Source organism: Nicotiana tomentosiformis, chromosome 3 (genome assembly GCF_000390325.3).
Source record: "Nicotiana tomentosiformis chromosome 3, ASM39032v3, whole genome shotgun sequence".
In the NCBI taxonomy this organism is placed as follows: Eukaryota; Viridiplantae; Streptophyta; class Magnoliopsida; order Solanales; family Solanaceae; genus Nicotiana; species Nicotiana tomentosiformis.
This window is the reverse complement of record NC_090814.1, coordinates 66,641,775-66,664,608: the sequence shown is the minus strand read 5'-3', so window position 1 is coordinate 66,664,608 and position 22,834 is coordinate 66,641,775. Positions and strand designations below refer to the sequence as shown.

The window sequence follows — 22,834 nt, the reverse complement described above, 5'->3', positions numbered from 1 at the left end:
CATTAAATTTTGACATATGCCTATTGAGGCTTTTGCGGATAAAGTGGAGCAAATTTACTATATCATCCAAAATTAGGCCAAGGTGGAGATTTGTAATATGGCCATTATTTTATCAAATGGAGTCCATCTCACATAAGCATAAGCATCTTTGCAAAGTGTAGACTTTGTTGGCAATATTCTTTGGGACCCAAAAATATTGCATTGTGTGTTGGACATCATTTGCACAAGTTGTATCTCTTCTTTTACACCTAAGAGGTCAAGACTTTTTTGCCTATAAAAGGGAAGGCCATTAGTTCATTTTAGACACACCAACAAGACTTGAGTCTTCATTTCTTGTTTCTTCCTTTCTTCCTTTATTAAGAGTGTTTTATATGAGAGTTAAATGTTGGGAAACACTTGTGTGAACCCTTTCTTTGGAGTGATCTTGTGAGGTTATTCTCTTAGGGTATTTGGGATTAATTAGAGTGTTTACTCTAATTTTGTACTCTCTTTTGTACTCTTATTCTTATAGTAAATTGCTCCTCTCCGCTTGTGGACGTAGGTCACTTTGACCGAACCACGTTAAATTTGTGTCTTCTTTATCTACTTTAATTGTCGTTGTTATCAACTTCAATTGTCTTTGTTATTGTCATTATACCATTGTTTGGCTAATTTTCGCACTACCCGGGTTCCGTATCCTAACACGTGACAATGTGAACCATAGTAGTGTATTGTGAAATTAATCATATACAAAAGACTGACTCTTCACATGCTTTGCAGTTTTCACCTTCATTTTATAGAAAGCCAATAGATTCAATCAAGCAAATATCAGGAAAACTGCTACCTCTTCCCCCAACCCTAAGAGGTTGGAAAATAAGCCACTTCTGAGTTATAAGATTATTTTTAGACTCTGATACTATCAGTAAGAAGTTCAGAGGTATAACAGAATCAGTAGGGGAATCAGAATTGGGACATAGTTGGAGAAGTGCAGAACATAGTAGCATCTCTTGTTCCTTATTTGTGCAAAAAGATAGCAGCATGTCCGTAGTCAGAGTTTCTTCATTGTGATGGGATTTTCACAAATTGTACTTTTCCTATCTGAAGTGACTCGGCAGGTAGAATAGCTCCATGACAATCACACAACAGCATGAACGTAGTTAACATTTTCTTATTGACAGAAACAGTAGTAAATGCCGGCCCAAAAACTTTATGCTACGAGAAATAATGACTGTAAAAATAAGAAAGGGCATACCATAGATTCCTGAAACTCAGCTCCTAGATAGCTACCGGAAGCCAAGGAATGGTTGTCGTACAGCAGATAGTATGCAACAGTAGCCTGAGACAGACATATGAAGGTATAAAGCAAGCTGAAGTAATTAAAAGGTTCACTACATTTCATCACTTTGTAATCGATTTGATTGAACGTGACCTCAAACTTTAGTTGAACCACAGTGTATATAACTCCTCCCAAGGATCAGCAAATACACATAAAGCCCTCATTTCCAGTGTAGAGATGTAAAACACAAGCATAGCTACAATTGCTGGCTTATTTATCCTTTTCCAATACCCTTTTAGTAGGCATATGCAGTAGAGGAAAACCACAAGAAGAGAAAAGCAGCTATGCCTAGAGACAGAGTAACGTACATCATCTTGCATTCGCTTTTGCAAAGATTCGAGCAACTGGTCTCGATCAAAACCCATTCTAATTACTTGCTGGAGAATTTCCTCGTCGAGCTGCAAAGTTGTACGCAAGACAGCTTATAGTATCAGCAAGGATGGGTAATAGAAAGAATTACACGCTACAAGTATTTAACAAACAGACAATAATATGGGATAGATGAGATAAGCTCTCGACATATTTCCAATCAAACAAGAACCTCTACAATAGCTGCAAGATACACAAGTTTTCCCTGATCTCGTAGAAGGAAGTGAAGATTGGAAACAATGATTTGATGTCCTTTGGAAGTATACTTGATGACCTTTATGTCACCACTTGAATTAATACAGGAATAACAAGTGGAGAAATCACAAAGTCCAGTGTCCAGTATAAGTTTCCAGATTTGCAGCAGCATATCTAGTTGGATTTGAAGATAGCGGTCGACAAAAAGGGGTAAAATCAATTGGAATACTTTTAGCATCATACAAGATAATCTTTTGCTATTAGCAAAATAATGTTATAGTTACCTTTTTCAGAAGTTGCATAGAATCAGGTGGAGGAACAGCCAAATACCGAGGAAGATGAATTTTGAACCACTGGTGCTGACGAATATCAGCTATGGTGGTCCGCATCATAGGGTCAACAATTAGCATCCTTGGTATCAAATCCCTAGCTCCAGGTGACAGATGACTCGGAAGGGTGTAGATTCCACGCTGAATGACACATTGTTAACCATGTAAAGAACCACTACCTTAGACAGCAAAAGTAGATCAATCTATGTACCTGTATTTTCTTGAAAAGGTTAGGTATATTCTCATCTTCAAACGGAAGTTTTCCACAAAGAAGAGCATATAAGATAACACCACAACCCCAGACATCTACCTCCGGACCAGCATAAAGTTTCCCAGAGACAACCTGCAAATAAATGTTGTCGATATGACTTCGGCCTTCCAGCTCAAAAGACAAATGTTTATCTTAAAGATTACAAGTGGTGCAAGTTTCCACCTCAGGAGCCGCATAATTAGGACTTCCACAACTTGTCTTCAGAAAATGGCCATCTCGCATAATGTTGCTCAAGCCAAAATCTGCTATCTTTACATTGCCTCTTGCATCCAAAAGCACATTCTCAGGCTTAAGGTCCCGATGAACCACCCTATTCCTATGGCAGTACTCTACACCGGCAACAATCTGTCCCCAGCCAAAACAACCAAGCAATAATGATCAGCGAAAAATTAAACTACATAAAGATAAAGCCACAGTTAAGACTGCCATTTGTACTATCACATGACAAAGAGAAAAAAATCAACTGTACCTGCTGAAAAATATGCCGAGCTTCATCTTCCTGTAACCTGCGTTTTTCCATAATATAGTCAAAGAGCTCGCCAGACTTACCATACTCCATTACAACATATATATCTGTTGGTGTCTCTATCACTTCATAGAGCCGTATGACATGTGGATGCACAAATAATCTACATATTCTTATTTCTCTTCTCACTGCACAAAAATATAGTGAAATTTTAGAAAAAAATGGATAACCATTTAAATCCTTAAACGAAAAACCAAGACGAGATTCAAATAAAAAAGAAACCAATTTTGTTGATAGCATAATGCTACCCCAGGCATGAGCTTCATACGTTTTTCCTCCATGCCGAGATTCCTCATTTTTTGACGGTTAAGGATTTTTATAGCCACGTTGTGCCCCGTCAGCAAATGCTCAGCAACTTTGACTTTACCGAAGGCTCCATGCCCAAGAGTTTTTCCTAGCCTGTAGTTTCTCAGAAAAGGAGTATCAGTCGTTCCACCACCTCTGCTACCCATTTGTCTATAGCACACCTGATTGAACACCCTTAGCAATTTAGTCAAAAACTATTGGATACCTACTATTCAGTAAATCCATTTGCCGATACGGTCTCAAAACATAGTTTGCACACACAGCAGATTAACTAAAGTTTACAACTTCATTAGAGTATCATATTATAAGATTAGGTCAATTTTAGCATCAAAGAAAGCAAATTTTATTGAACATGTAATCCGATCCAAGAAACTTGGAGAGTTCCGCTAGACAAGTTATCAACTTGAAGATTATCAAGAATTTCAGCACACGGCAGTAGACAACAGGTACTACCGTTATCTAAAAAGACTAAAAGCTATCAACTTGAAGATTCCGCAATCAATGATCAAATAAATAAATTAACACCCACATCAAGTTCATATCAGAAACCGTAATTACTGACTTAAAGCACGATTTTGCTCAATTGTACAAAATTAATCACAAAGACCAAGAATTTTGTTATTATTACATATGAACTAACAGAAAATAAAAGTTAAAACAAAGAACTAGAAAATGTAAGAATTGTTTTTCTCACTGTGCATGCGCGAATTTTCTCGGGAAAGAGAGGAAAAAGGAGAGTCTAGAATTTCAGACAGTGAGGAAAGTGATTGGAGCTTTGTAATTCTCGACTTCAGAATCTGATTCAGCAATACTTTAGCCCTTAAGTTTGTCAAAAGAATTTCATTTGTGCATTTCTGTTGATTACTGGACGTCTATGCATTATGCGCTCTCCACCGAGAGATTCCAAATAAAATATAGACACATGGGCTTTGATCCCAAATAATTCCAAAACGAAAGAAAACAACTTTTGAGCCACCCAAAAAAACAGACTTTCTTACTCTCAAAAATAGCATTCGTTCCTCCACCTTCAAATCCTACGCCGCCTCCGCCCGGGGGCGAAGGTACGTAACGCTAAGGCGGTACTTAGAAAATTATACCGTATATATAAAGTAAAATATTAAATTTTAATAATATATAGCATATATTGAATATGATTGTTTTTAGTTAGATGAAATTCCTGGCTTCAGTCATAGACTCCGCCGCACTCACTCTTCTGTTTTCGTCAACTTCGCACCTCCTCCTGTTTTCAGCATAGAAATTGTGAACAACGTTAAATCATTAGTTTGCTTCGACAAAAGATGGAAGTCAGGAAATGCTTCAGTATTGATATTGGAGAGCTTTACATAGTATGAGTACGACACCCTTAAATGGAAAAAATTATTAAATATATGTTTATAATAATTGATTAAGATTTTAATCCGTAATATTATAGCCTGTTTTATTTTGAGAATTTTTTTTTATCAAAAGTACTTTATTAAAAAAAATTTGTGAGAAGTAGTTTGTGTTTGACTAACTAATTTAAAAAATACTTTTGAACAGTAATTAGTGTTTGACCAAACTTTTGAAAACTGCTTCTAATTATATTTTTTTCAAAAATGCTTCTCAAAAAAATACTTTTGAAATAAGCTATTTTTTTCTGCTTCTGCTTTTGCTCAAAAACACTTTTTCCTTCCAAAAACTTGACCAAAAATCTCAATTTTTGGCCAAAAGTGTTTTTGAAAAAAAAAAATATTTTTGGCCCAAAAATAAGATTAATCTCTTTTGTTTAGAATGATATTACGTTTAACTCCCCGCTTAGATACTAAAACTTCATGTTGTGACTTGTGATCTCCCTAATGCCGCGTTTGACATTTTAAAACGTAAAAATAAAATATATTTTAAATAAGTAAAAATAAGGTAGTAATAAGTAATTTTAAGCTGGTCCACTAATAATGAGGGTAATTCAAAGGGAGAACAAATTTAATCTATTTTACATAGTTAAAGGATAAATATGAGCATATTTGGGACCAAATTCGGATAATTTTGTTTTATTTTTCATAGTTAAGGAACATTTTTAGTCCTTTCCCCAAGTTACTATTAGTAATTGATACTCCATATCTTATGTGGTTACCATTTATTCAAGAGTTTAAAAAGATACAACATGCATGTCTAAAAATGTTTATTTTCTTTTTAATGTTATGTGATAAAAAAATTCAACAAAAAATTTATTCTTTTTCTTAAATTTCATAAAATTAAATACATAAGAATTTTCTATTTGTATTTATAATGTGTCTCTTAGTGATCTATTTTAATATATAATAGTAATATATATATATATATAATATATATATATATATATATATATATATATATATATATATATATATATCATCTTTATGAAAACTAAGACGTCTCAGGCCTGTTTGGACATAAAATTTGAAGGAAGTTTTATTCAAAAAAATTTTACTTTTTTTTTTTTTAAATCAACGTTTGTTCATAAAATTTTTAATTTTCAATTGAAGATGCATTTTGAAAAATTTGAAAGCTGTTTTTCAAAATTTTCACTCAAATCACTCACAAAACTTCAAAAACAACTCAAACTGAAATTTATATCCAAACACAACTCTAAATTTCAAATACCATTTTCGCCATTTTTTCGAATGTTACAATTCTTATGTCCAAACGCCTACGTAAAATTATTCAAACTAATAATTGTGTAAGATTTTCATTTTCATAATATAGAAGGTGTAATTTTTTTATATTAAAACGTACAATCATACATGTATAACCCCTTTGAATACTCATTAGGTCGGAACTTTTCCATAAAAAGAAGTCAATGCGAAATAAATCTAAACATTTTTTCTTGGCGGACATTGGGAAGAAGAGTCGTAAACTGCAGATCCTTTATACTACCAAAGTCTGAAATGAGAGATAAATCAGAGCTTTTGTCAATTGTCGAGTCTCAGCTCGCCGGATCTCTCATTCTCTCTTCCATGATCTTCAAGTCAATCAGCTAAGAGTGTGATAAACAAGGAGAGAAGGGGGAGTAGTAGCATGAGGCCGATGAATTTGGTGGGCAGAGATCGAATTGAGGCATTTGTTTCGTTTTTCGTCACTCTTCTACCCCACGAGCTCTCCGCTTTGCTTTACTCCACCTCCACTTTTTTCTTTGTAAGCAAGACCACTCTCTCTCTCGAATCTCAATCTCTTCATCAATTCCTCAAAAAACATAATTTACCCAATCTTTTTCTGGGCTCATTTGAGTCAACGTTTTTCTTGGTTAAACGGATTTACTTGTTTTCCATTTGATGATTAATATGCGCAAATGAAATCAGTATTTAAATCATCAAATTTGATTTTTAATTTTTAATTTTTGAAATATGCAGATTTTGAGTGCATATTTCGTGGTGCTTCCTTTACGTGATGAAGGAGCTATATCTCTAGGCCTGGGGAATCTACCGAGCTTGTTTGTTGGATCCTTGCTACTCACACTGGTCGCTGCCCCTGTTTCCACCTTAATGTTTTCGTTGCCTAATCTTTCCAAGTCCAAGGTAATGAATAACTGACTAATTCCTTCATTTATATATGTTTTTTTTATTGAAATGGAGAATATTGTTAATACTAATATGCGTCATATATAGATGAAGGGACTAGTCTAGTATACTTACCACCTGCAGGTCTTTTACAAAAGTGTTCAAAAAAGGGGAAGGGAATCATAGATCATAAGGTTTTAATATGCATCGAGCCTCGTACTCCTTTTACCTAAGCTATAAGTTTTAATTTTTTATATGCAGCAAGTTTTCAAAAGCTCATTTATGGCGCCCTTAAGCCTTGAAGCTCAGAAAAGCTCAGGGAGGGCGCGATGCCTCGCTTAAGTTGCGCTTCGATATAGGCAAGGCACTAAGGCGTGTGCCTCATTGCGCATGAGTTCTGTCTTGAATCTAGCGGTACTAAACAACAAAAGTAATTGGCAAATAAGTGCATTAGTTGTTAAAGAAAACATTATGAATGCATTTGTTACTTTTTTCTTGAATTATATTTTATTTTTATTTTTTTCCTACGTTGTGCCTTTTTTTCGACCCCACGGTGTGGGATAATATTGGGCATGGTGTTGTTGTGCCTTTTTTCTAAAGCCCCAAGGAAAGATAATAAACAGTCTAAAAAAAAAACTAAATCCACATTTTAATTGTGCTTTGCGCTTAAAGCCCCATTAGACATGTAGCGCCTTTTAGAACTTTTCGCAGTTGACAACTCCACCACCACTTGCAATTAGAGATGATATGTGAAAATTTGTGGTTTCCAGATAAGACCAGTGGATTTAATTTCCATAAGGTGCTAGTTTTAGGCCCTGTTGGAGTATGTAATGATCCCAAATCAACCAGTAGCTAAATGTAACAGTTAAACTCACAAACACCCTTTTCTATTACTTCAACAGAGAAATGAGATTACAACTCAGCTCAAAATATAAGAACAACTGCTAGTACTAATAATGAAACGAAAATGACGGAATTGGAATATAAAGGATAAAGAAGAAGGGATGAGAAGCTCAGACTAAGAATGAGGATGAGAGGATACAGACACTAGAGAAGGGAGATGAGGAGAAGCAGATATTTTACTCAACAATACGCATACCCTTTTTACAGCATCGATTCTCTTTTTAATAAGCCCTTCACCTTAGTCTTCTTTCCCGGGTCCCACACAAAGTTCTCTAATATTCCAAACTAGCCCTTCACCTTAGTCTTCTGGCTAATCTCGTTCATAACAATACCCCGTCCTCAATACGAACCTTGTCCTCAAGGTTCGGGCTAAGAACAATGTTAATAACACTTGTTCCGCCAAATGTGTCTATACAAAGGTAATCCCTGTGATAAGAGAAGATATGAGCTATCATCGCTGTGTCAAAGTGACATGAGATGGTGGTCAATGCAGCATTGACAACCTTTGGCACAACGTCAACACAAAGCATAAGGCAGCAAGCTAGCATCTTGCCATGGAGAGGGTCATACTTGACTTCAGCTTCCTGGACAATTCTCTGCAAACCAGTAGCAAGAGCAGTGATGGACACAATAAGCAGAATGATCTTGGGGTTAGTTAATAAGGCTCGTTGTCCACAAATGACCATAGCACCTTCCATCATCATCAACGACAGATTGGAGATCAAGAAACCCAAGAATATGTGCATGTATGAATCTCATTTTCCAGAAATTCAAACTCCATGAAGATGATTCAGTTGATGCATCTTCTCTAACCATTGAACAACATAGTAGGGAAAATAAGTTTGGTAAGATCCAAATTCACTCCCAATTGTCGTTCACTGCTGTCATTGACAAGGATAATATGACCTCTAAGTAAATAATTGATAATTTGAGAAGCCACAGTGAGCATCGTTACTGCATACCAGCTTTATCTCCTCAAAACAGTCTACAAACTCAGCTGCGGTTAGAAACCTTGGTCCGGCATGTGCAACGACATTAAAATGGTGATCCCAAGAATTTTTTAGCATCAACCCATGGAACTTGAATTCTGATGGACCAAGTTCAAGCCTGTCCCCAAGTATAGAAACTCGTTTACTTTTGCAGTCGATACTAGCTGGACTTGCATTGTAAACATCAGTTATTCTTGTAATCCCATTTTCAGCTACTTCAAGGTCTATTCTCCTGTGAACTAGTATAAATCTGGACGACGATTTGCTTGCTAGAGCAATATCAAGAACACCATTAGCACTAGCCACAAACGCAACGGCACATGCATTAATGACCAAACGTATGCCATGATTGGAGATTACGAATTCAACCACCTTGTTCAACCCCTCTAGAACAATTCGTATATCGCGACTTGCATCTATAATTTGTGATAAAACTAAACATACATCACATCCCAACTTCAGAATGTAGGACAATGCCCTGAAAAGCTGAAATGTGTAAAGCTTCACAAGTAAGAGAGTATGTGCAGATGTCTCAGGTTGTAATTGAGGAACGTGAAGGCATCCACCAGGGGTTACAATGAACAAATTCGCTTCGGGATCGGGATCAAATGGAGAAGGAGTCAAAATACATCGATCATTGGAGGTGGAACCAACATCACACTCTAATATTCTAATGATCTCCTTGAAATCATTCACAACCATGGTGGAACAATATCTTGCAGTGTCAAGAAATGAGGTAAATAATCTAGAACCATGATCAAACGGAAAATCTAATCTGAATTGATCAAGTGAAAATCGATGCAAGGATAATATAAGTTTAGTATGATCGAGTTCATTTAAGTAAGCAAATGTACCTATGCCAATAAGTTGGACATGACTACAAGCTGAAAACATACAAGGCAGTGCTAAAAAGATTTCATCAGGCTTGACAAGGTCTCTGGAATCACATTTAACAACAGAAATTGTGTGAAACATTTCGTCGAACACCTGGATTTCAGGCTTTATGAAATCATACTCCACTGAATCCTCAACTTCCATGGCAATTTCCCTAACGGGTATTTCAGTGAACACCTTACATGCATAGACTTTTGAATTTTCCTCCTCCTCATATTTAGTTTCCAGTTGGGTACTCTAAGTCCCAAGGCAACCTAATGAAGCCACTACGGTAGGAAATTGAATAGAGTTCGAAGAATTACCAATCGGATTTACAAGCTCAGTAAGTACTTCGGAATTATCCATAGGTTTTGAGTTTCCATCAGCCAAAACAGAATCGCTCTCTCTGATAAAGACTGTAGGAGCACTGTCCGATGCATATTCTACAGCCGAATCCTGCATAATTGTTGGTCGCGAACCCTTAGACATACGGGAAAGACCACTGGATTTTGTGGAGTTGCTTAGACATACTCGAGTAGTTGGCATGCATTTGCAGTAGCAAGGCAAGACTACGGGAATCCATGGAGTAGGAATCAATGAAAACACCAATATAATGATCCCAAATCAACCAGTAGCTAACAGTTAAACTCACAAACACCCTTTTCTATTACTTCAACAGAGAAATGAGATTACAACTCAGCTCAAAATATAAGAACTACTGCTAGTACTAACAATGAAATGAAAATGACGGAATTGAAATATAAAGGATAGAGAAGAAGGGATGAGAAGCTCAGACTAGGAATGAGGATGAGAGTATACAGACACTAGAGAAGGGAGATGAGGAGAAGCAGACATTTTACTCAACAATACGCATACCCTTTTTACAGCATCGATTCTCTTTTTAATAAGCCCTTCACCTTAGTCTTTTTGCCCGGGCCCCACACAAAGTTTTCTAATATTCCAAACTGGCCCTTCACCTTAGTCTTCTGGCCAATCTCGTTCATAACAGAGTACTAGTAATTCTGCACGAGTGTGTGTTGTCTCTATTACGCTTTTAGCATAGCCTACAATCCCTTCCCCATTTGCATTTCGAATAACTCCTCTTATGCCTCCATGCCTAAGATTAGTGTTTGCTGCACCATCAGTATTAAGCATGAAGTAGTTGTCTTTTGGTGGTTTCCATTTGACCACAATATACTATTCTATTGTACCTGTAAATTTATTGTTTCATATGTGTATTTGATAAATGATAATTGTGCCTAGTTGGTATAATATTGAATGCATCCGTGACAGCAAAATTATCTGGCTATATTTTTAATGAGAAGCAAGAAATTGAAAATCTTGACACTCTACGACATAAGGATATCAAATTATACACACTGTTTTGTTGTCTAATGCTGTGAATTAGCTTCAGTTACTTACTGCCTTCTTGTGTGGTGAAACCAACTTGGAGCATTGGAAACTGATTTAGGGTTGTTTTGGATCTTTTTAAATGTCATCTGTAATGGTCGCTTTTTTAAATTCCAGGCTTTGGTCTTGATACACAGGTTTTTTGGGGTCACTCTTGTTGCATTCTACGTCTTGTGGCTTTCTTCTACTCCCGGAAGTTCACCATTTAATATCAAGGTACAACTTCACAATTTGGCAGCCACTTTTTGATGATTCAGTCAACTGTTTTGATGAAAAATGGTAATAATGCAGGGACTGTTCTCTGTGTCCTCAACCATAAAACAGGAACTAAAAGTGGAAGTCGGTCACACGAATACTCCAAACTCGGCAAGTTGGAGCAACCGTGGGTGGTTTTACGTGTCAGTGAGAATTGGCTTGTTTCTTTGGGTAAATGCTTTGGCTTTAATTCTCAACTATTGCAATAACTTCTAATAGTATTTTTTTTATCGATTCTTTGATGCTTGTCTCCTGAATAAGGTTCTTGCATCATTGTTTCTCAGGTTGCTTTGCTTAATCTTATTACTATATCTTCAACTTGGGCTAGAGTTATTGATGTGATGGATAGTGAGGTAATTATGTCTCCGATTGATTCGATAAGTTTAAACAGATATCACCTCCTACAGAAGGGAAGTTAAATGGATTTAATTGAGTGCCTTGCCTTAATGGTAGTAAATTTTGAGATATGATTTAACTTTTTCCTTATGCAGTCAGGTTTAAGATTGTTTGGGTTTATTGGTGCTGGTGCTACACTTGGCCAGCTGTTTGGTTCGCTATTTGCAACGGGAATGGCTTGGTTAGGATCGCGTGTGTATCTCTTTATGTTTTTTCTTGCTTCCTTATTCTTTTGAGGCTCTTTTACTTTCTATTTTCTTAGTAGTTCCTTTTTTGGTTCTTGTAGATTTACTTCTTGTTTCAGCAATTCTCATGGAACTTGCTGCACAATCATCAAAAGGGATCAAGAAAGATGTCTTACAACTTCGTGAAGAACTATCTCCCTTCAGGTTTTCTTCTTCTTGTTGTTCTTGTTCTACCCTGATCGGGTGTATTATTTATTAGATTTTATTAGCAATAGAATTAGTCCATCAGATGAGATTAGGGCGAGAGGTCTCTAATTGTATGATCAGCTCCCTCGGTAGCTCCTTTGATGCAAGCAATTAGAGCTCTTTCTCTAGCCTCTATCAGCCTTTGGATGGCTGTCTCATGTTTCTTACCCCGCTGTTATAGTGTTATGCAGTGGTGTACGTAGGATTTTATGTAAGCAGTGTCATATTTAATAAGGTGAGAACAAATGAAAAAAATTACTATAAAAACTATCTTAATAAAAAACATTCAAATACATTAATAAAATATATGTCTTCAACGACTTTTCTTTTTCTTGAATAAATGATACGGGAATTTTTAATAATTTATTGAGAAATTTAAACAAGAGTTCTTGATTTTAAAATTCTTTATCCTTAATAATGAAGTTTTTTTAGAGCAATGATTGATTTGTCGTTTTTTGTTTTAACTTTTTTTCTTGGATTTCTGAACTGTCTTTCCATGTTCAGTGTCATTTTAAGACTCTTCTTAGTGTTAGTTATAAAAAGGGAAAAAAGTAAAAGGCGAAAAAAAACTGGATGAAGCACAGCTGGAGAATCTAACCCTTGTCAACACATTTGTGTAGTAATCCAATGTTATTGCTGGAATGGAGCACCTCCCATGGTCAAATGTTGTCATTCTAGCCTTATTTATCTGTTATTTCTTTTTTAATTTGTCATTTATAAATATATTTAGTGAATTTTTCGGCGAAGCGGTGTCACGTTACACCACTTGTATCCATGTGCATCCGCCCCTGGTGTTATTCCTGTTTTGCTGTTGCATTGGTGTCTCATCCATCTCTGAGTGGTGCACTTCTTTATTAGTGAAAGTTCTCTCTGCGGTGACATAATTTTGCCTAGTCTAGTTGAGTCACGGTGTAAGTTCGATATAGATCTTTAGCAGCTCCCTTTATTTATTTTCTTTTGGGATACGGAAGTGTTTGATCTAGCAGGAAATGCTTTTTACAAGAAAAACTGGAAAAAGAGATAACTGCTGTACCCACAAGTTACCATGAACCTAATATCTGTATCTGTGCTACATAGAGTTTGATAGTCCTGGAATATAAAGAGGATGCCATTCATTTAACTCCTTAAAGAACACACTGTACTAATGATTGTAAATATGTGCTTTCTCTACACTTTACCAATTGAATACCTCTCTAGACAGTAATACCTCCCTCACAAGTTAGATAAAGGGTGTGTTTGGTACGAAGAGAAACATTTTCTGGAAAATATTTTCCCATGTTTGGTTGGCTTATGAGTTCGGATGTTTATGTGTTTGGAAGTTTACGGGTTTAGAAATTATAAAGTTTACGGGTTCGAAATTTTGCGGTTTCGAAAGTTTAGCGGTTCAGAAGTTTATGAAATTTGTGGGTTCGAAAGGTTGTTGGTTCGAAAGTTTATGACTTCATGTTTATTGTATCTAAATTATTTATGAATACTTTTGAGAAGTTATTTTCCTTAATTTGCGTACCAAACACCGGAAAATGAATAAGATTACTACTTGTTTTCCAAGAAAACATTTTTCACGAAAAATATTTTCCGTTATACCAAACACACCCAAAATGTTTATACTTTTGTTGAACACTGTTAAAGACATAATTAAATAAATAAAAGTGTGTTCTGCTTAAACTTTTAGATGAGATGGTCACACACTTCAACATGGTATCAGAGCAGGCAAAGGTCCTGAGTTCGAGTCTCACCGCCACCCAATTATCAAAACGAATTTCAATGTGTATGGCTCATAAAAAAAGAATCAAGCCCGCACGTGAGGGGGCGTGTTAAAGACATAATTAAATAAATAAAAGTGTGTTCTCTCTAACAACTTAAACTTTTAGATGAGATGGTTACACACTTCAACAAACACAAACTAGATAAAATCCTTTTGACTAGCAAGAAGATTTTACAGACTAGCAATGAAATAGAGGTGCTTTATGTGAATGTTCTTGCATGTCTTCCTTTCTCCACCCCTTCCTTAACCCCCCCACAAAACCCCCCAAACCAAAAAATAAAATAAAATAATTAAGAGAAAAATATTATACTCCAGTAGTCTCTAACCTTTGTCGTTTTGGGTTTTAGAGAAGCTTATATGGATCAAGCCAAAGAGGACGAGAATGAATCAAAGCTCACACAGAGAACAACTTCCCCAAAATCGCCAGCTTCTGTAGCAAAGCCTCAGCTCTGGGCTATATTGGATGGGTTAAAGCTAATTCTATCTTCGACTTACTTGTTGCACGTATCATTATTCCTTTGGTTGAGTGCGGTTGTTTCCTCGTTTTTTTACTTTCAGGTACAATAAGAATTTTCTTTGATTTAAGTGACAGAATGGATAAGCATGTGTAATGTGGTGCCTTTACGTGATTTACTGATCTCACATAGATGACCGCCTTTTTGAAAGACCAGCTTACGGTTACTGCAGCCTCACCCCCCACCTTTTCATTCTTTTGCAGAAAGTAACTGTTATTGCTGCTGCAGTAACAGATCCAACTGGTAGAAGAAGATTATTTGCACAGATCAATAGCTTTATTGCTATTTTTATCCTTGCTGGACAACTTACTTTGACGGTATGGCGTAGATGTATAACATGCAAAAGTTTAATCGCTAAGCTAATCCCTTTTCCCCCCTTGTGCATGTGTCTGTGTTACCTGGGGAAGAGGGGAAGGGGGTATTGAGGGCATATTCTTTCTCCAATCTGTAAAAGTTTGATGAATCTCTCGATGCTACTTGAACAACTCTAATTCAAAATTTCTCCTATCTGCTCTCAAATGTGATGGAGGGATTGAATGGAGCCTGTGGTGAAGGCTTCTTCCTCTCCAGATGTTCTTGTCATATTGCACCACTTTCCTCATCTGAGTTCCACCATAGAATATAAACTACATCTGTCACTTGGAGATGTGTAAGAGTGTTTAATATCACGTTGGTAATATCAGTTCCAGGTGAATCAGTTGTGTATTTTGAAGGATCCCAATGAGTTCCCATGTATGCAAAGTCAGATTAAGTAGAATTTTAAAGTGATAACATATTTACAGTCTTATAAGTTGATCAGTTTCCTAGTGTCTTGAACTGCAGTTCCCTTCTTTTGTTTTTCTCTATGTTCACATGTTACGTGATTCATTTAATCGTATCTCCAGTGCCACAAGTTCTATAAGTCTTTATTCACCGCGTGGTTGCAGGGGCGCATCCTTACTTTTGCTGGTGTCACTCTAGCCATTTGCTCCACACCTTTTGTTGCATTCACAAATTTAATTGCTTTAGCAGTATGGCCTACATGGATTGCAGTGGCCGTCTCAGAAACCCTGAGGAAGGTATTTTTTCTTCATACCTTTTTCCGAACCTCTAAAGAGAAGTAATAAAAAAAATGATGACAAGAGAAGTTGTAAAGGAGGAAGCGCCCCTTCAGGGATTTGTACCATGTTTCGTTGGAATACAAAACTAGTGTAAAATATGCATTGTATATAAAGAAGTAAGGAGAAATACACAATTGGAACAAATAGACCATTGTATATGACTGTGTGAAAATTAATTGCTTTAGTGTATCCACACTTCTTGCTACATCAGCATCAAAGAGGGTCGAGACTATCAGATAGCCAAGTATAGGGAGGTAACTACAAATATGTGAAGTTTAAGTGTGCACTAAATAAACCGTGCCAAGTTCAGGGAGGTAATGAGGTATTCTGCCATTTTAGTTTAACAGGGAACTAACAGGTTTTGCAATGAAAAAAAAATAAGTAGGGATACACTTATGCAATTGAGCCCTATATGTTGTTGTCTTTTATGGTTAGGTGGTCACATATGTAGTTACCAGGCCTGGAAGGGAGCTTCTTTTCACTGTTGTCTCACAGGATGAGAAGTATAAAGCAAAGGTATGTCACAAAATAGTGACCTGAAAGATTATCATAATTCCATATTATATTGTATTAGCAGCTACATGTATTATGAATATCCTGTCTGTAGGATTTCTTGATTTTCATTTCTTAGATCTTTTCGAGAGGATACGACAAAGCTGGTAGGTTAACATCCTTTTTGTTAGGTCCGCTTAAGTGTTTCACGACACTTCAAAAGGATTGTCGTGGTTGCAATAGTTGGCAGTGCCAAGTGTTCTCTTTTATATCCCTAGCAGTAGAATGATTCTGTTGTTTCCCTTTTTTTTTCCGCGGGGACCAACGTGTCTATGCAGGTATGCATAGATGTGATAGTTCAAAGACTTGGAGATGCTACAGCAGCTGGAATGTACAAGCTACTCTTCAGCACTCTCAATGGCAAGGCATCAACTGTTTCTCTATATGCCCTACCTGTATGTAAAACCTTCTCTTGACAACACTACTCCAAATGTCTTGAAATTATTGTCGTTGTTTATACGATTCCAGATGAATGGATACACTAATGCGCACTTCTGTATAGTGATTGAAAAGCCTCAGAAAAATTAAGGTTGAATGTTCAACTTAAGTTTGGCAATTTTTTCAGGTCTGCTTCATGTGGATACTGACAGCATTCTATCTAGGACACCGATACAAGCAACTTTCAATGGCTCAGCCCTCTCAACCTGCTGAAACATGTAGAAAATGATTTTTATACGCTTCATATGGAACTAAGGCCAAACATGAAGATTTTTGTATCTTTCAGCTCCTCGATGGTAAAAATAGCCAGTTCCTTTTCTTCTTTGGATCAATTTCCGTTCAGAATTGGTTTTTGCTTTGTTCTCTCCTTTTAATTGGTTTTTGCTTATTGCTCCCACCTTACACTACGCTATTCAACAGAGCACTCGTAACAAAAATACTCAAATGATTACGTAACTGGAAGAACATCTTTAAGAAAGAAACAAGAAACTTGAAGAAGAACCTCATCTACACCTAGAGGAGACACTGAGCTTAGGTCGAGTTATTCTTGACCTTTGGAAGTGTGTGACTACCAGTACTCACTGGCACGTATTCATCTTTGATTCCTTTTTCCAATTTGCAAACTCAGTAGACTGAACCTATATTAGAGGCAGCCTGTTTACTATGACTCTATTCTTTGCTAGGTCAAGTGTGAACCCTCCAAAACATGAAAATAATGCTTGTCCTCTTTGAGATTTTATTAGAAAATAGCCCCTCAATTCACTGACGTGAATATATGCTCCATCCTTAGTTCAAGGATAATGTCTCAAGTTCTGTCAGTTAAAATTGCTTGTTCCAGAGCAGGGATTCAACTCTAATGGTTGAGCAGCGACATAAAAGCTTGACACAGAATTTCCATTCGGAGAACTGGAGAAGTGAATCAGGAAATCAACTATAATTCATCAAATGCCATGAATTCCACAATTTTTATACATTTTTGGGCGATTTTGTTGTCTTTGCGGTTGTTAGTTTCTCACTGGTCTATCAGAGATCCATCTCTATTGAAGGGCATTGTTCTGCAAGACGTCCATCTTAATGGCCACATATAGGATATAATCATCACTGTATACTATATTACCACTTCTTCGATCCAATATACTATAAAAATGGAAGCAGAAGAAGTAGAAGAGGATGTGGTAGTGGTTTAATTGAAAGCCCCAACATTCTTGCCTCCATTCCATTTGATTAGTTTTTTAACCTTTGCCACATGGGATATATTGTGCAAAAGAAATAGAAAAAACGGATTTTGGTCATAGAGTCACTCTTTTCTTAATTCAAGACTTGGAGGGTCCTTCCGCCCTAGTGTTCTCCTATTAGACTTGATAGGAATTTATGGTTGTAAGTTGTAACTAAATCTAACTTTTACCATAAATTTTGTCTAACTGGTTAGTTTTAATTTTTGTTGCTTCGGAAAGTTTACTGTCCTAGAAGGATTTTGTATGTTCTGAAGCAGCAGTTAGGTGGCATTATTATGTTTCCATGTGTGGTATTGCTACCCAATTGATGGTTCACTATTAAAGATTACTGTATTGCGTGAAATATAATCAACCCTACCCATCGAAGATTATTAGGCATGATAAGAAATCATCTAACATTTTATTTTTTACTGAAAATTGAACCCTCATCTCCCATAATTTTACCAATTTTATTTAACCGCAAGACCATACCCTTAGACGCATCAAACAATGCTGCGCCTACAAGATTAACTAATTGGCAGTTAATATGATAGATGAGATGTGGTTAAGCTACAGCAATATAAAAACTGAGGAATACATTTGTTTGCGAGTGTACCCAACCCTTTGCACAGCATTTTTTGGCTCAGTTATCTATTAAAATCATTTGAGATTATTACAAACAAAGCAAAGCTTGAATCATTGTACGAGGTTTTGAACGTCCAACAAAACTCAAAATAAAGTTCCGTTTCTTTCCCAACTCCTTACATTCTCCAACTCTCTACCGATATGTTGCCAATGACATCGTCGTTTGTCCTATTGATTCGTCTTGTCAAATATAGAGGAGAAACAAAAGGATTTGCTTGATACAACTTAAGACTGCAGCAAGGACATGACTCCAGTCGTAGATACGACTCTGTAATGATTGAATGTGTCAAAAAATGAACGAGGTTGACCTAAGATCATGTAAAGAGAATTAAAGCATAATAGTAATTGGTAATTCTCAGTTACTAGTTTATTTGATATGCTGTACTGTGACTCTTAACATATTAAGCATGTAATATACTGTACTAATCTTTGTATATATCTCAATTGAAAATTCAATGAAGCGAATAAACAATCCAATAAAAGAAAATCCAAAAACAAAATTACAGATTCGCTTCATTAAAAAAAAGGTCGAAATCTTCACTTTGGAAATTGAATGTTTCATTTTATAACAGAACCAGGAAAATCAATGTGCACTGTCCCATTATCATTCCTAATCATTAATGCCCAAACGATTAATCTTGGCTGCTAGACCACATACTTGTATACTTGACTCCAGCCTGCATGCAACAAGCAAAGCCAATCAACAAAACTCAGAGTAAAGTACTTAAGCCAATCAAATACAGAACAAGAGAAAGAACAGAGACAGAAACACAAAAGAATCACACACAAAAGAAAAAGAAAGAAAAAACGGAAAAGGTTTGTTCTTCCATTAAAACAGAGGGAAAAACATCAACATCAACATCAAAATGAACATTCACCTCTCTCGTAACACAACATAGCTAGTTGTATCGGTTTTCCGTATCTTGGTGATCCTCCTCAATACATCAGCAAAAGCAGCCTTATCCTGCATCAAATTAATTAATGAAATCACGCAAGGAAAGGAGGAATTTACCATATCACAAGAAGTAAAAGCAGTGTCAAATCTTGGCTGACATGCAGTTATGCTGAGGAAATCCAGTTTTGCTTTACATTTTTAGGGTGTTTATTCACAAGATCAGCGTTTGCCTAAAGTGTCAGCGTTTAAGAACCATAATCGGATCTAATCTCATTTTTCTCATAGAGAATAAACTTGCAATATCTTCAATCTGCTTTTACTTATCGTATAACTCTTATGCTCCATAGTACTTTTCCATGGTTCCAACTCTTAGTTAGGGTAGCTACTTCCGTCAATTAACATAATATCATCTGCAAAACGAATGCTTCATGAACGCTCATTTTGTATTCTATTAGTTACCTCATCCATAATTAGGATAAAAAGTACAGACACAATGCAAATCATTGGTTCTGAAAAACTCAATATCTCTTCCACTATCCTCACACTTGTTCCCGCTACTTAGTTCACATCTTTTAGAAGAATATGTATCTTTCTTCCTTCTCGAGCACCCCACAAAGGTTAATTTTGCACCGGACATGACCATACAATCTCAATCAACCTTCTCTCATGTTATCCTCAATACATTCTACTTGCACCTTCTGACGAATGTGACCATTTTTAAGCTACTGGTATGAATATAACAAAGAAGTGTAAATTAGAAGGTGAAGAAATTATGGGGTGGCAGAAGCTCTTGATCTCGATGGGAGAAACAGAGGAAAGGATAATGTGCTTGTGTTAAATGAGGATAAATGGGGGGAAGGATAATATACTATTGTAACATCTTCTACCATCCATCACATACTCCATTGTCTATAGAAAAACAAAACGTGAATCTGTCTTTATTCAACAAAAGATGAAGCTTTGTTTTTATCACATGAGTCGTATGGAACAAAAATTGGATTCAATATCACCTTTAATAATGAATTGATCTCTAAAAAACTATACACATGCACCTCCACATTGTTGACTGACAAAGTATTCCAATGTTCTTGGAGAAGGACTAAAAATTGTTAGCTTCTGCCGTACAATTTTATTTATCACTTAGCACAAGCAAAAAGCATATCAGACTGGGTGCCTATATCCACAAAGTTTTGGATTTCTCAACTATGGCAATGAAACCACTAGCATTTACATAGTGTTACTGCACTCTCAAATCAGCACCATCAAACTCAAACACATTAATATCTTTGCAGAAGCAAAAATCTAACATATGTCCACCTAGCCAATTGCCTCAAACAGAATGAAGGACATAATGCTTCAAAAACCGAGAAACCCAATGCATTCCACAAAATTTCGACGAACACTCAGGAGAAACTACTATCATCTATCAACTATGTCTCAATCCCAAACTAGTTGGGATCAAGAATATGAATACTCAGCACAAACCTACCCGCACCAAACGGCCTAGTGGTCAACGAACAGGAAAGAGAACCATTATCCGCGCCACGGCCTTGTGGTCACATGAAGTATCAGGTTCAATCCCAGTGGGCCAATAAACTCTAATTCTAGGTGGACTGAGTTACCGGATACTTGTGGTGGGAAACAGCAGGTACCCGTTAGAATTATGAAGGTGCCCACAAGTGCCCGAATTCCCACAATCATTTAAAAAAAAATAAAAAAAATCCTGCAGCATGTCTTTGCTCCAAACAAAGAGAAAATAACTCTAAGAGGATCACTAGCCACAATTAAGACATTAATTAAAAGGATTACAATTTCGAACCCATAAGGATCAAATACTGACTCCACCTCTTGACTATGGCGAAGGAATAAAATTTTGTGTAATAAGACATAATGTTATGCACTTTAATATTTATTTGAAGCAAACAATGAGGTCACTCTTTTCCTAAATCCTTCATACATTCCTCTGATCACTTCATTCCAGTACAGCTGATAGATAATTAGATAGAGAAACCCAAATTTTAGTACTCATATCCTGGGAAGTTCAATATAGAAAAACGTAATCGAATCAATCGTGTAATTGGAGCGCCGCACTCGCTGCACTTATCGCAAGCCTCAGCCATGATCAAAATTGTATGAGAAATGAAGGGGAAGGCCGTTATTTATAGATGGACCCGACGCCATTTCAGGAGTAAATTTTTGGTTCTGTTTCCGTTACCGCCTCAAGTTTGGAAAATTGCTCTTTGCACCCGCTAGGATTTTTGGGTAAGTTAGGGATAATGACCTTTCGAAAACCTTGTTTTTTCCTTTCTAAAAATCTTCTTGTGTGTGTGTGTGTGTTAACGTTGAGTTTTCAATTCTGATCACATTAATGCAGTAATTGATAATGGAAAAAAGTTCAAGTTTTATTGATAAAAATATATTTTTACAAGTAGATTATTTAAATTTTAATTTGACTCCACATAAGTATCTAGTAAGCACAAGTTACCAACCTAGAAACAATAAGGTAGGTAACTTGTTGGAGCTAATAGAGTCCATCAAAAGTTATATACCATCAGCATATAAAATTTAGGTTCTGCATATCTGTAACAAATATATAATCTCATAATAATTTAACAAAATTGGAGTATTTTGGGAGATAAATTAGCAATAAAATGATATTGGTCAATATTGCACGTTTTTCCTTACACGTCAAGATATATATTGTGACGATATTGCTAATAGTATAGATATTCAATATCTCTGTCACCTTTTAATCTATTTTTGGTTTAATTGTTGCGATTAGATGTATGGAGTGAAAATGTGGAACCATGATTCAATGATGGGCAAGGTTTCATATCTAATCAATTGACAACTATATACGTAGAAATCGACTTTAATGCTGACATAATTTTCTACATAGAAAGAATGTGGGTTAGTTGGTCCAAACATCTTCACTTAGCTATTTAGATTTTATCTTTTATTTTCTAAGGCAAAAGAAGGATGGATTGAACATTAGTCCGTTATAAATAAATGAGAAGAAGAGTCTCTCCCACACTAACTGTCTCTATTTACTAAGATTTGATCGTAAGTTTACAAGAAGAAGGATTTTATGTAGCAAAAGCATTTGGTTTTTATGAGGGATAATTTGAGTTGACGTTGTTTGACCCAAAATATAGATTTTGGTTCAACCAATTAGATTTAAATAAAGAAGAGTCAATTTTAACTAATATTAATATCCAAAAGATGAGATAATTAAGTTTGTAATAAAGTAATACGTATGTGTTAGGTCAGATGATAATAAATACGAACAATATCAACAATATTTAATGATTCCGAGGGAGTGGGATAACATTAACTAACAACAAATAGCAATGGATGATATTTATGTAAATAAGAACACGAGTCACCCAAAAAGGGGTGAGATCTGTTGATATTCCTTCTGACAATGATAAATGATTGATGAGCCTTTGAACATTCGGGTTGTTCTTGGATCGAGTGAAAAAGTTAGGCAAGAATCTTAGTAAAAAGGTATTTTCCGTGTGTTTGCAATAGGATCAAATTCTCTCAATAAAGTCAATGTATTTTTTTACAAGTGAATATCTTATGTCCCCTATCATCGTGTCTCTTTCTATTTATAGGGAACAAGTTCCT

At 36.0% G+C, this 22,834-nt stretch overlaps 2 protein-coding genes across 10 annotated transcripts in view; one reads left to right on the top strand and one right to left on the bottom strand.

The window, feature by feature from the left end:
• The window catches only part of LOC104094855 (SNF1-related protein kinase catalytic subunit alpha KIN10-like), a 50,814-nt gene extending 46,164 nt beyond the window's left edge, over positions 1-4,650 (bottom strand). For 3 of the 5 annotated variants that reach the window (XR_011414749.1, XR_011414748.1, XM_070197061.1), the window contains exons 1-8: positions 4,310-4,459; positions 3,274-3,472; positions 2,949-3,133; positions 2,642-2,824; positions 2,420-2,551; positions 2,164-2,349; positions 1,624-1,713; positions 1,232-1,315 (exon numbers count right to left, since the gene is read on the bottom strand). Coding sequence is in view for 3 of the 5 variants with exons in the window: in XM_070197061.1 (XP_070053162.1) it covers positions 1,232-1,315; positions 1,624-1,713; positions 2,164-2,349; positions 2,420-2,551; positions 2,642-2,824; positions 2,949-3,133; positions 3,274-3,472; positions 4,310-4,324 (1,074 nt within the window). In the remaining 2 variants the exon portion in view is untranslated. The other 2 variants (XM_070197063.1, XM_070197062.1) reach the window with 2 other exon arrangements.
• Positions 4,651-6,122: 1,472 nt separating this feature from the next.
• LOC104094856 (uncharacterized) lies at positions 6,123-17,903 on the top strand. Of its 5 annotated transcripts, none has more exons than XR_001969032.3 (14): positions 6,125-6,461; positions 6,677-6,841; positions 11,116-11,214; positions 11,290-11,424; positions 11,538-11,606; positions 11,745-11,841; positions 11,936-12,038; positions 14,193-14,403; positions 14,564-14,677; positions 15,287-15,418; positions 15,896-15,976; positions 16,291-16,407; positions 16,578-16,746; positions 17,247-17,903. XR_001969032.3 is itself a non-coding variant. In XM_070197064.1 (13 exons), the coding sequence occupies exons 1-13, from the start codon at positions 6,345-6,347 to the stop codon at positions 16,677-16,679; spliced, it is 1,509 nt and encodes a 502-aa protein (XP_070053165.1). In that variant the 5' UTR covers positions 6,124-6,344; the 3' UTR covers positions 16,680-16,782. The 5 variants fall into 5 exon arrangements, 3 of the variants coding, with proteins under 3 accessions (XP_070053167.1, XP_070053165.1, XP_009599165.2); XR_001969031.3 differs by having other exon boundaries at positions 17,134-17,903; XM_070197064.1 differs by lacking the exon at positions 17,247-17,903 and having other exon boundaries at positions 6,124-6,461; positions 11,323-11,424; positions 16,578-16,782.
• Positions 17,904-22,834: the final 4,931 nt, after the last annotated feature.

Bases quoted from the DNA above. Each gene is read 5' to 3' on its own strand.
- LOC104094856 (XM_009600870.3), top strand. From the start codon at position 6,345: ATGAGGCCGATGAATTTGGTGGGCAGAGATCGAATTGAGGCATTTGTT. The intron at 6,842-11,115 runs GTAATGAATAAC...TTTAAATTCCAG, and splicing joins CTAATCTTTCCAAGTCCAAG to GCTTTGGTCTTGATACACAG. The intron at 14,404-14,563 runs GTACAATAAGAA...ATTCTTTTGCAG, and splicing joins CCTCGTTTTTTTACTTTCAG to AAAGTAACTGTTATTGCTGC.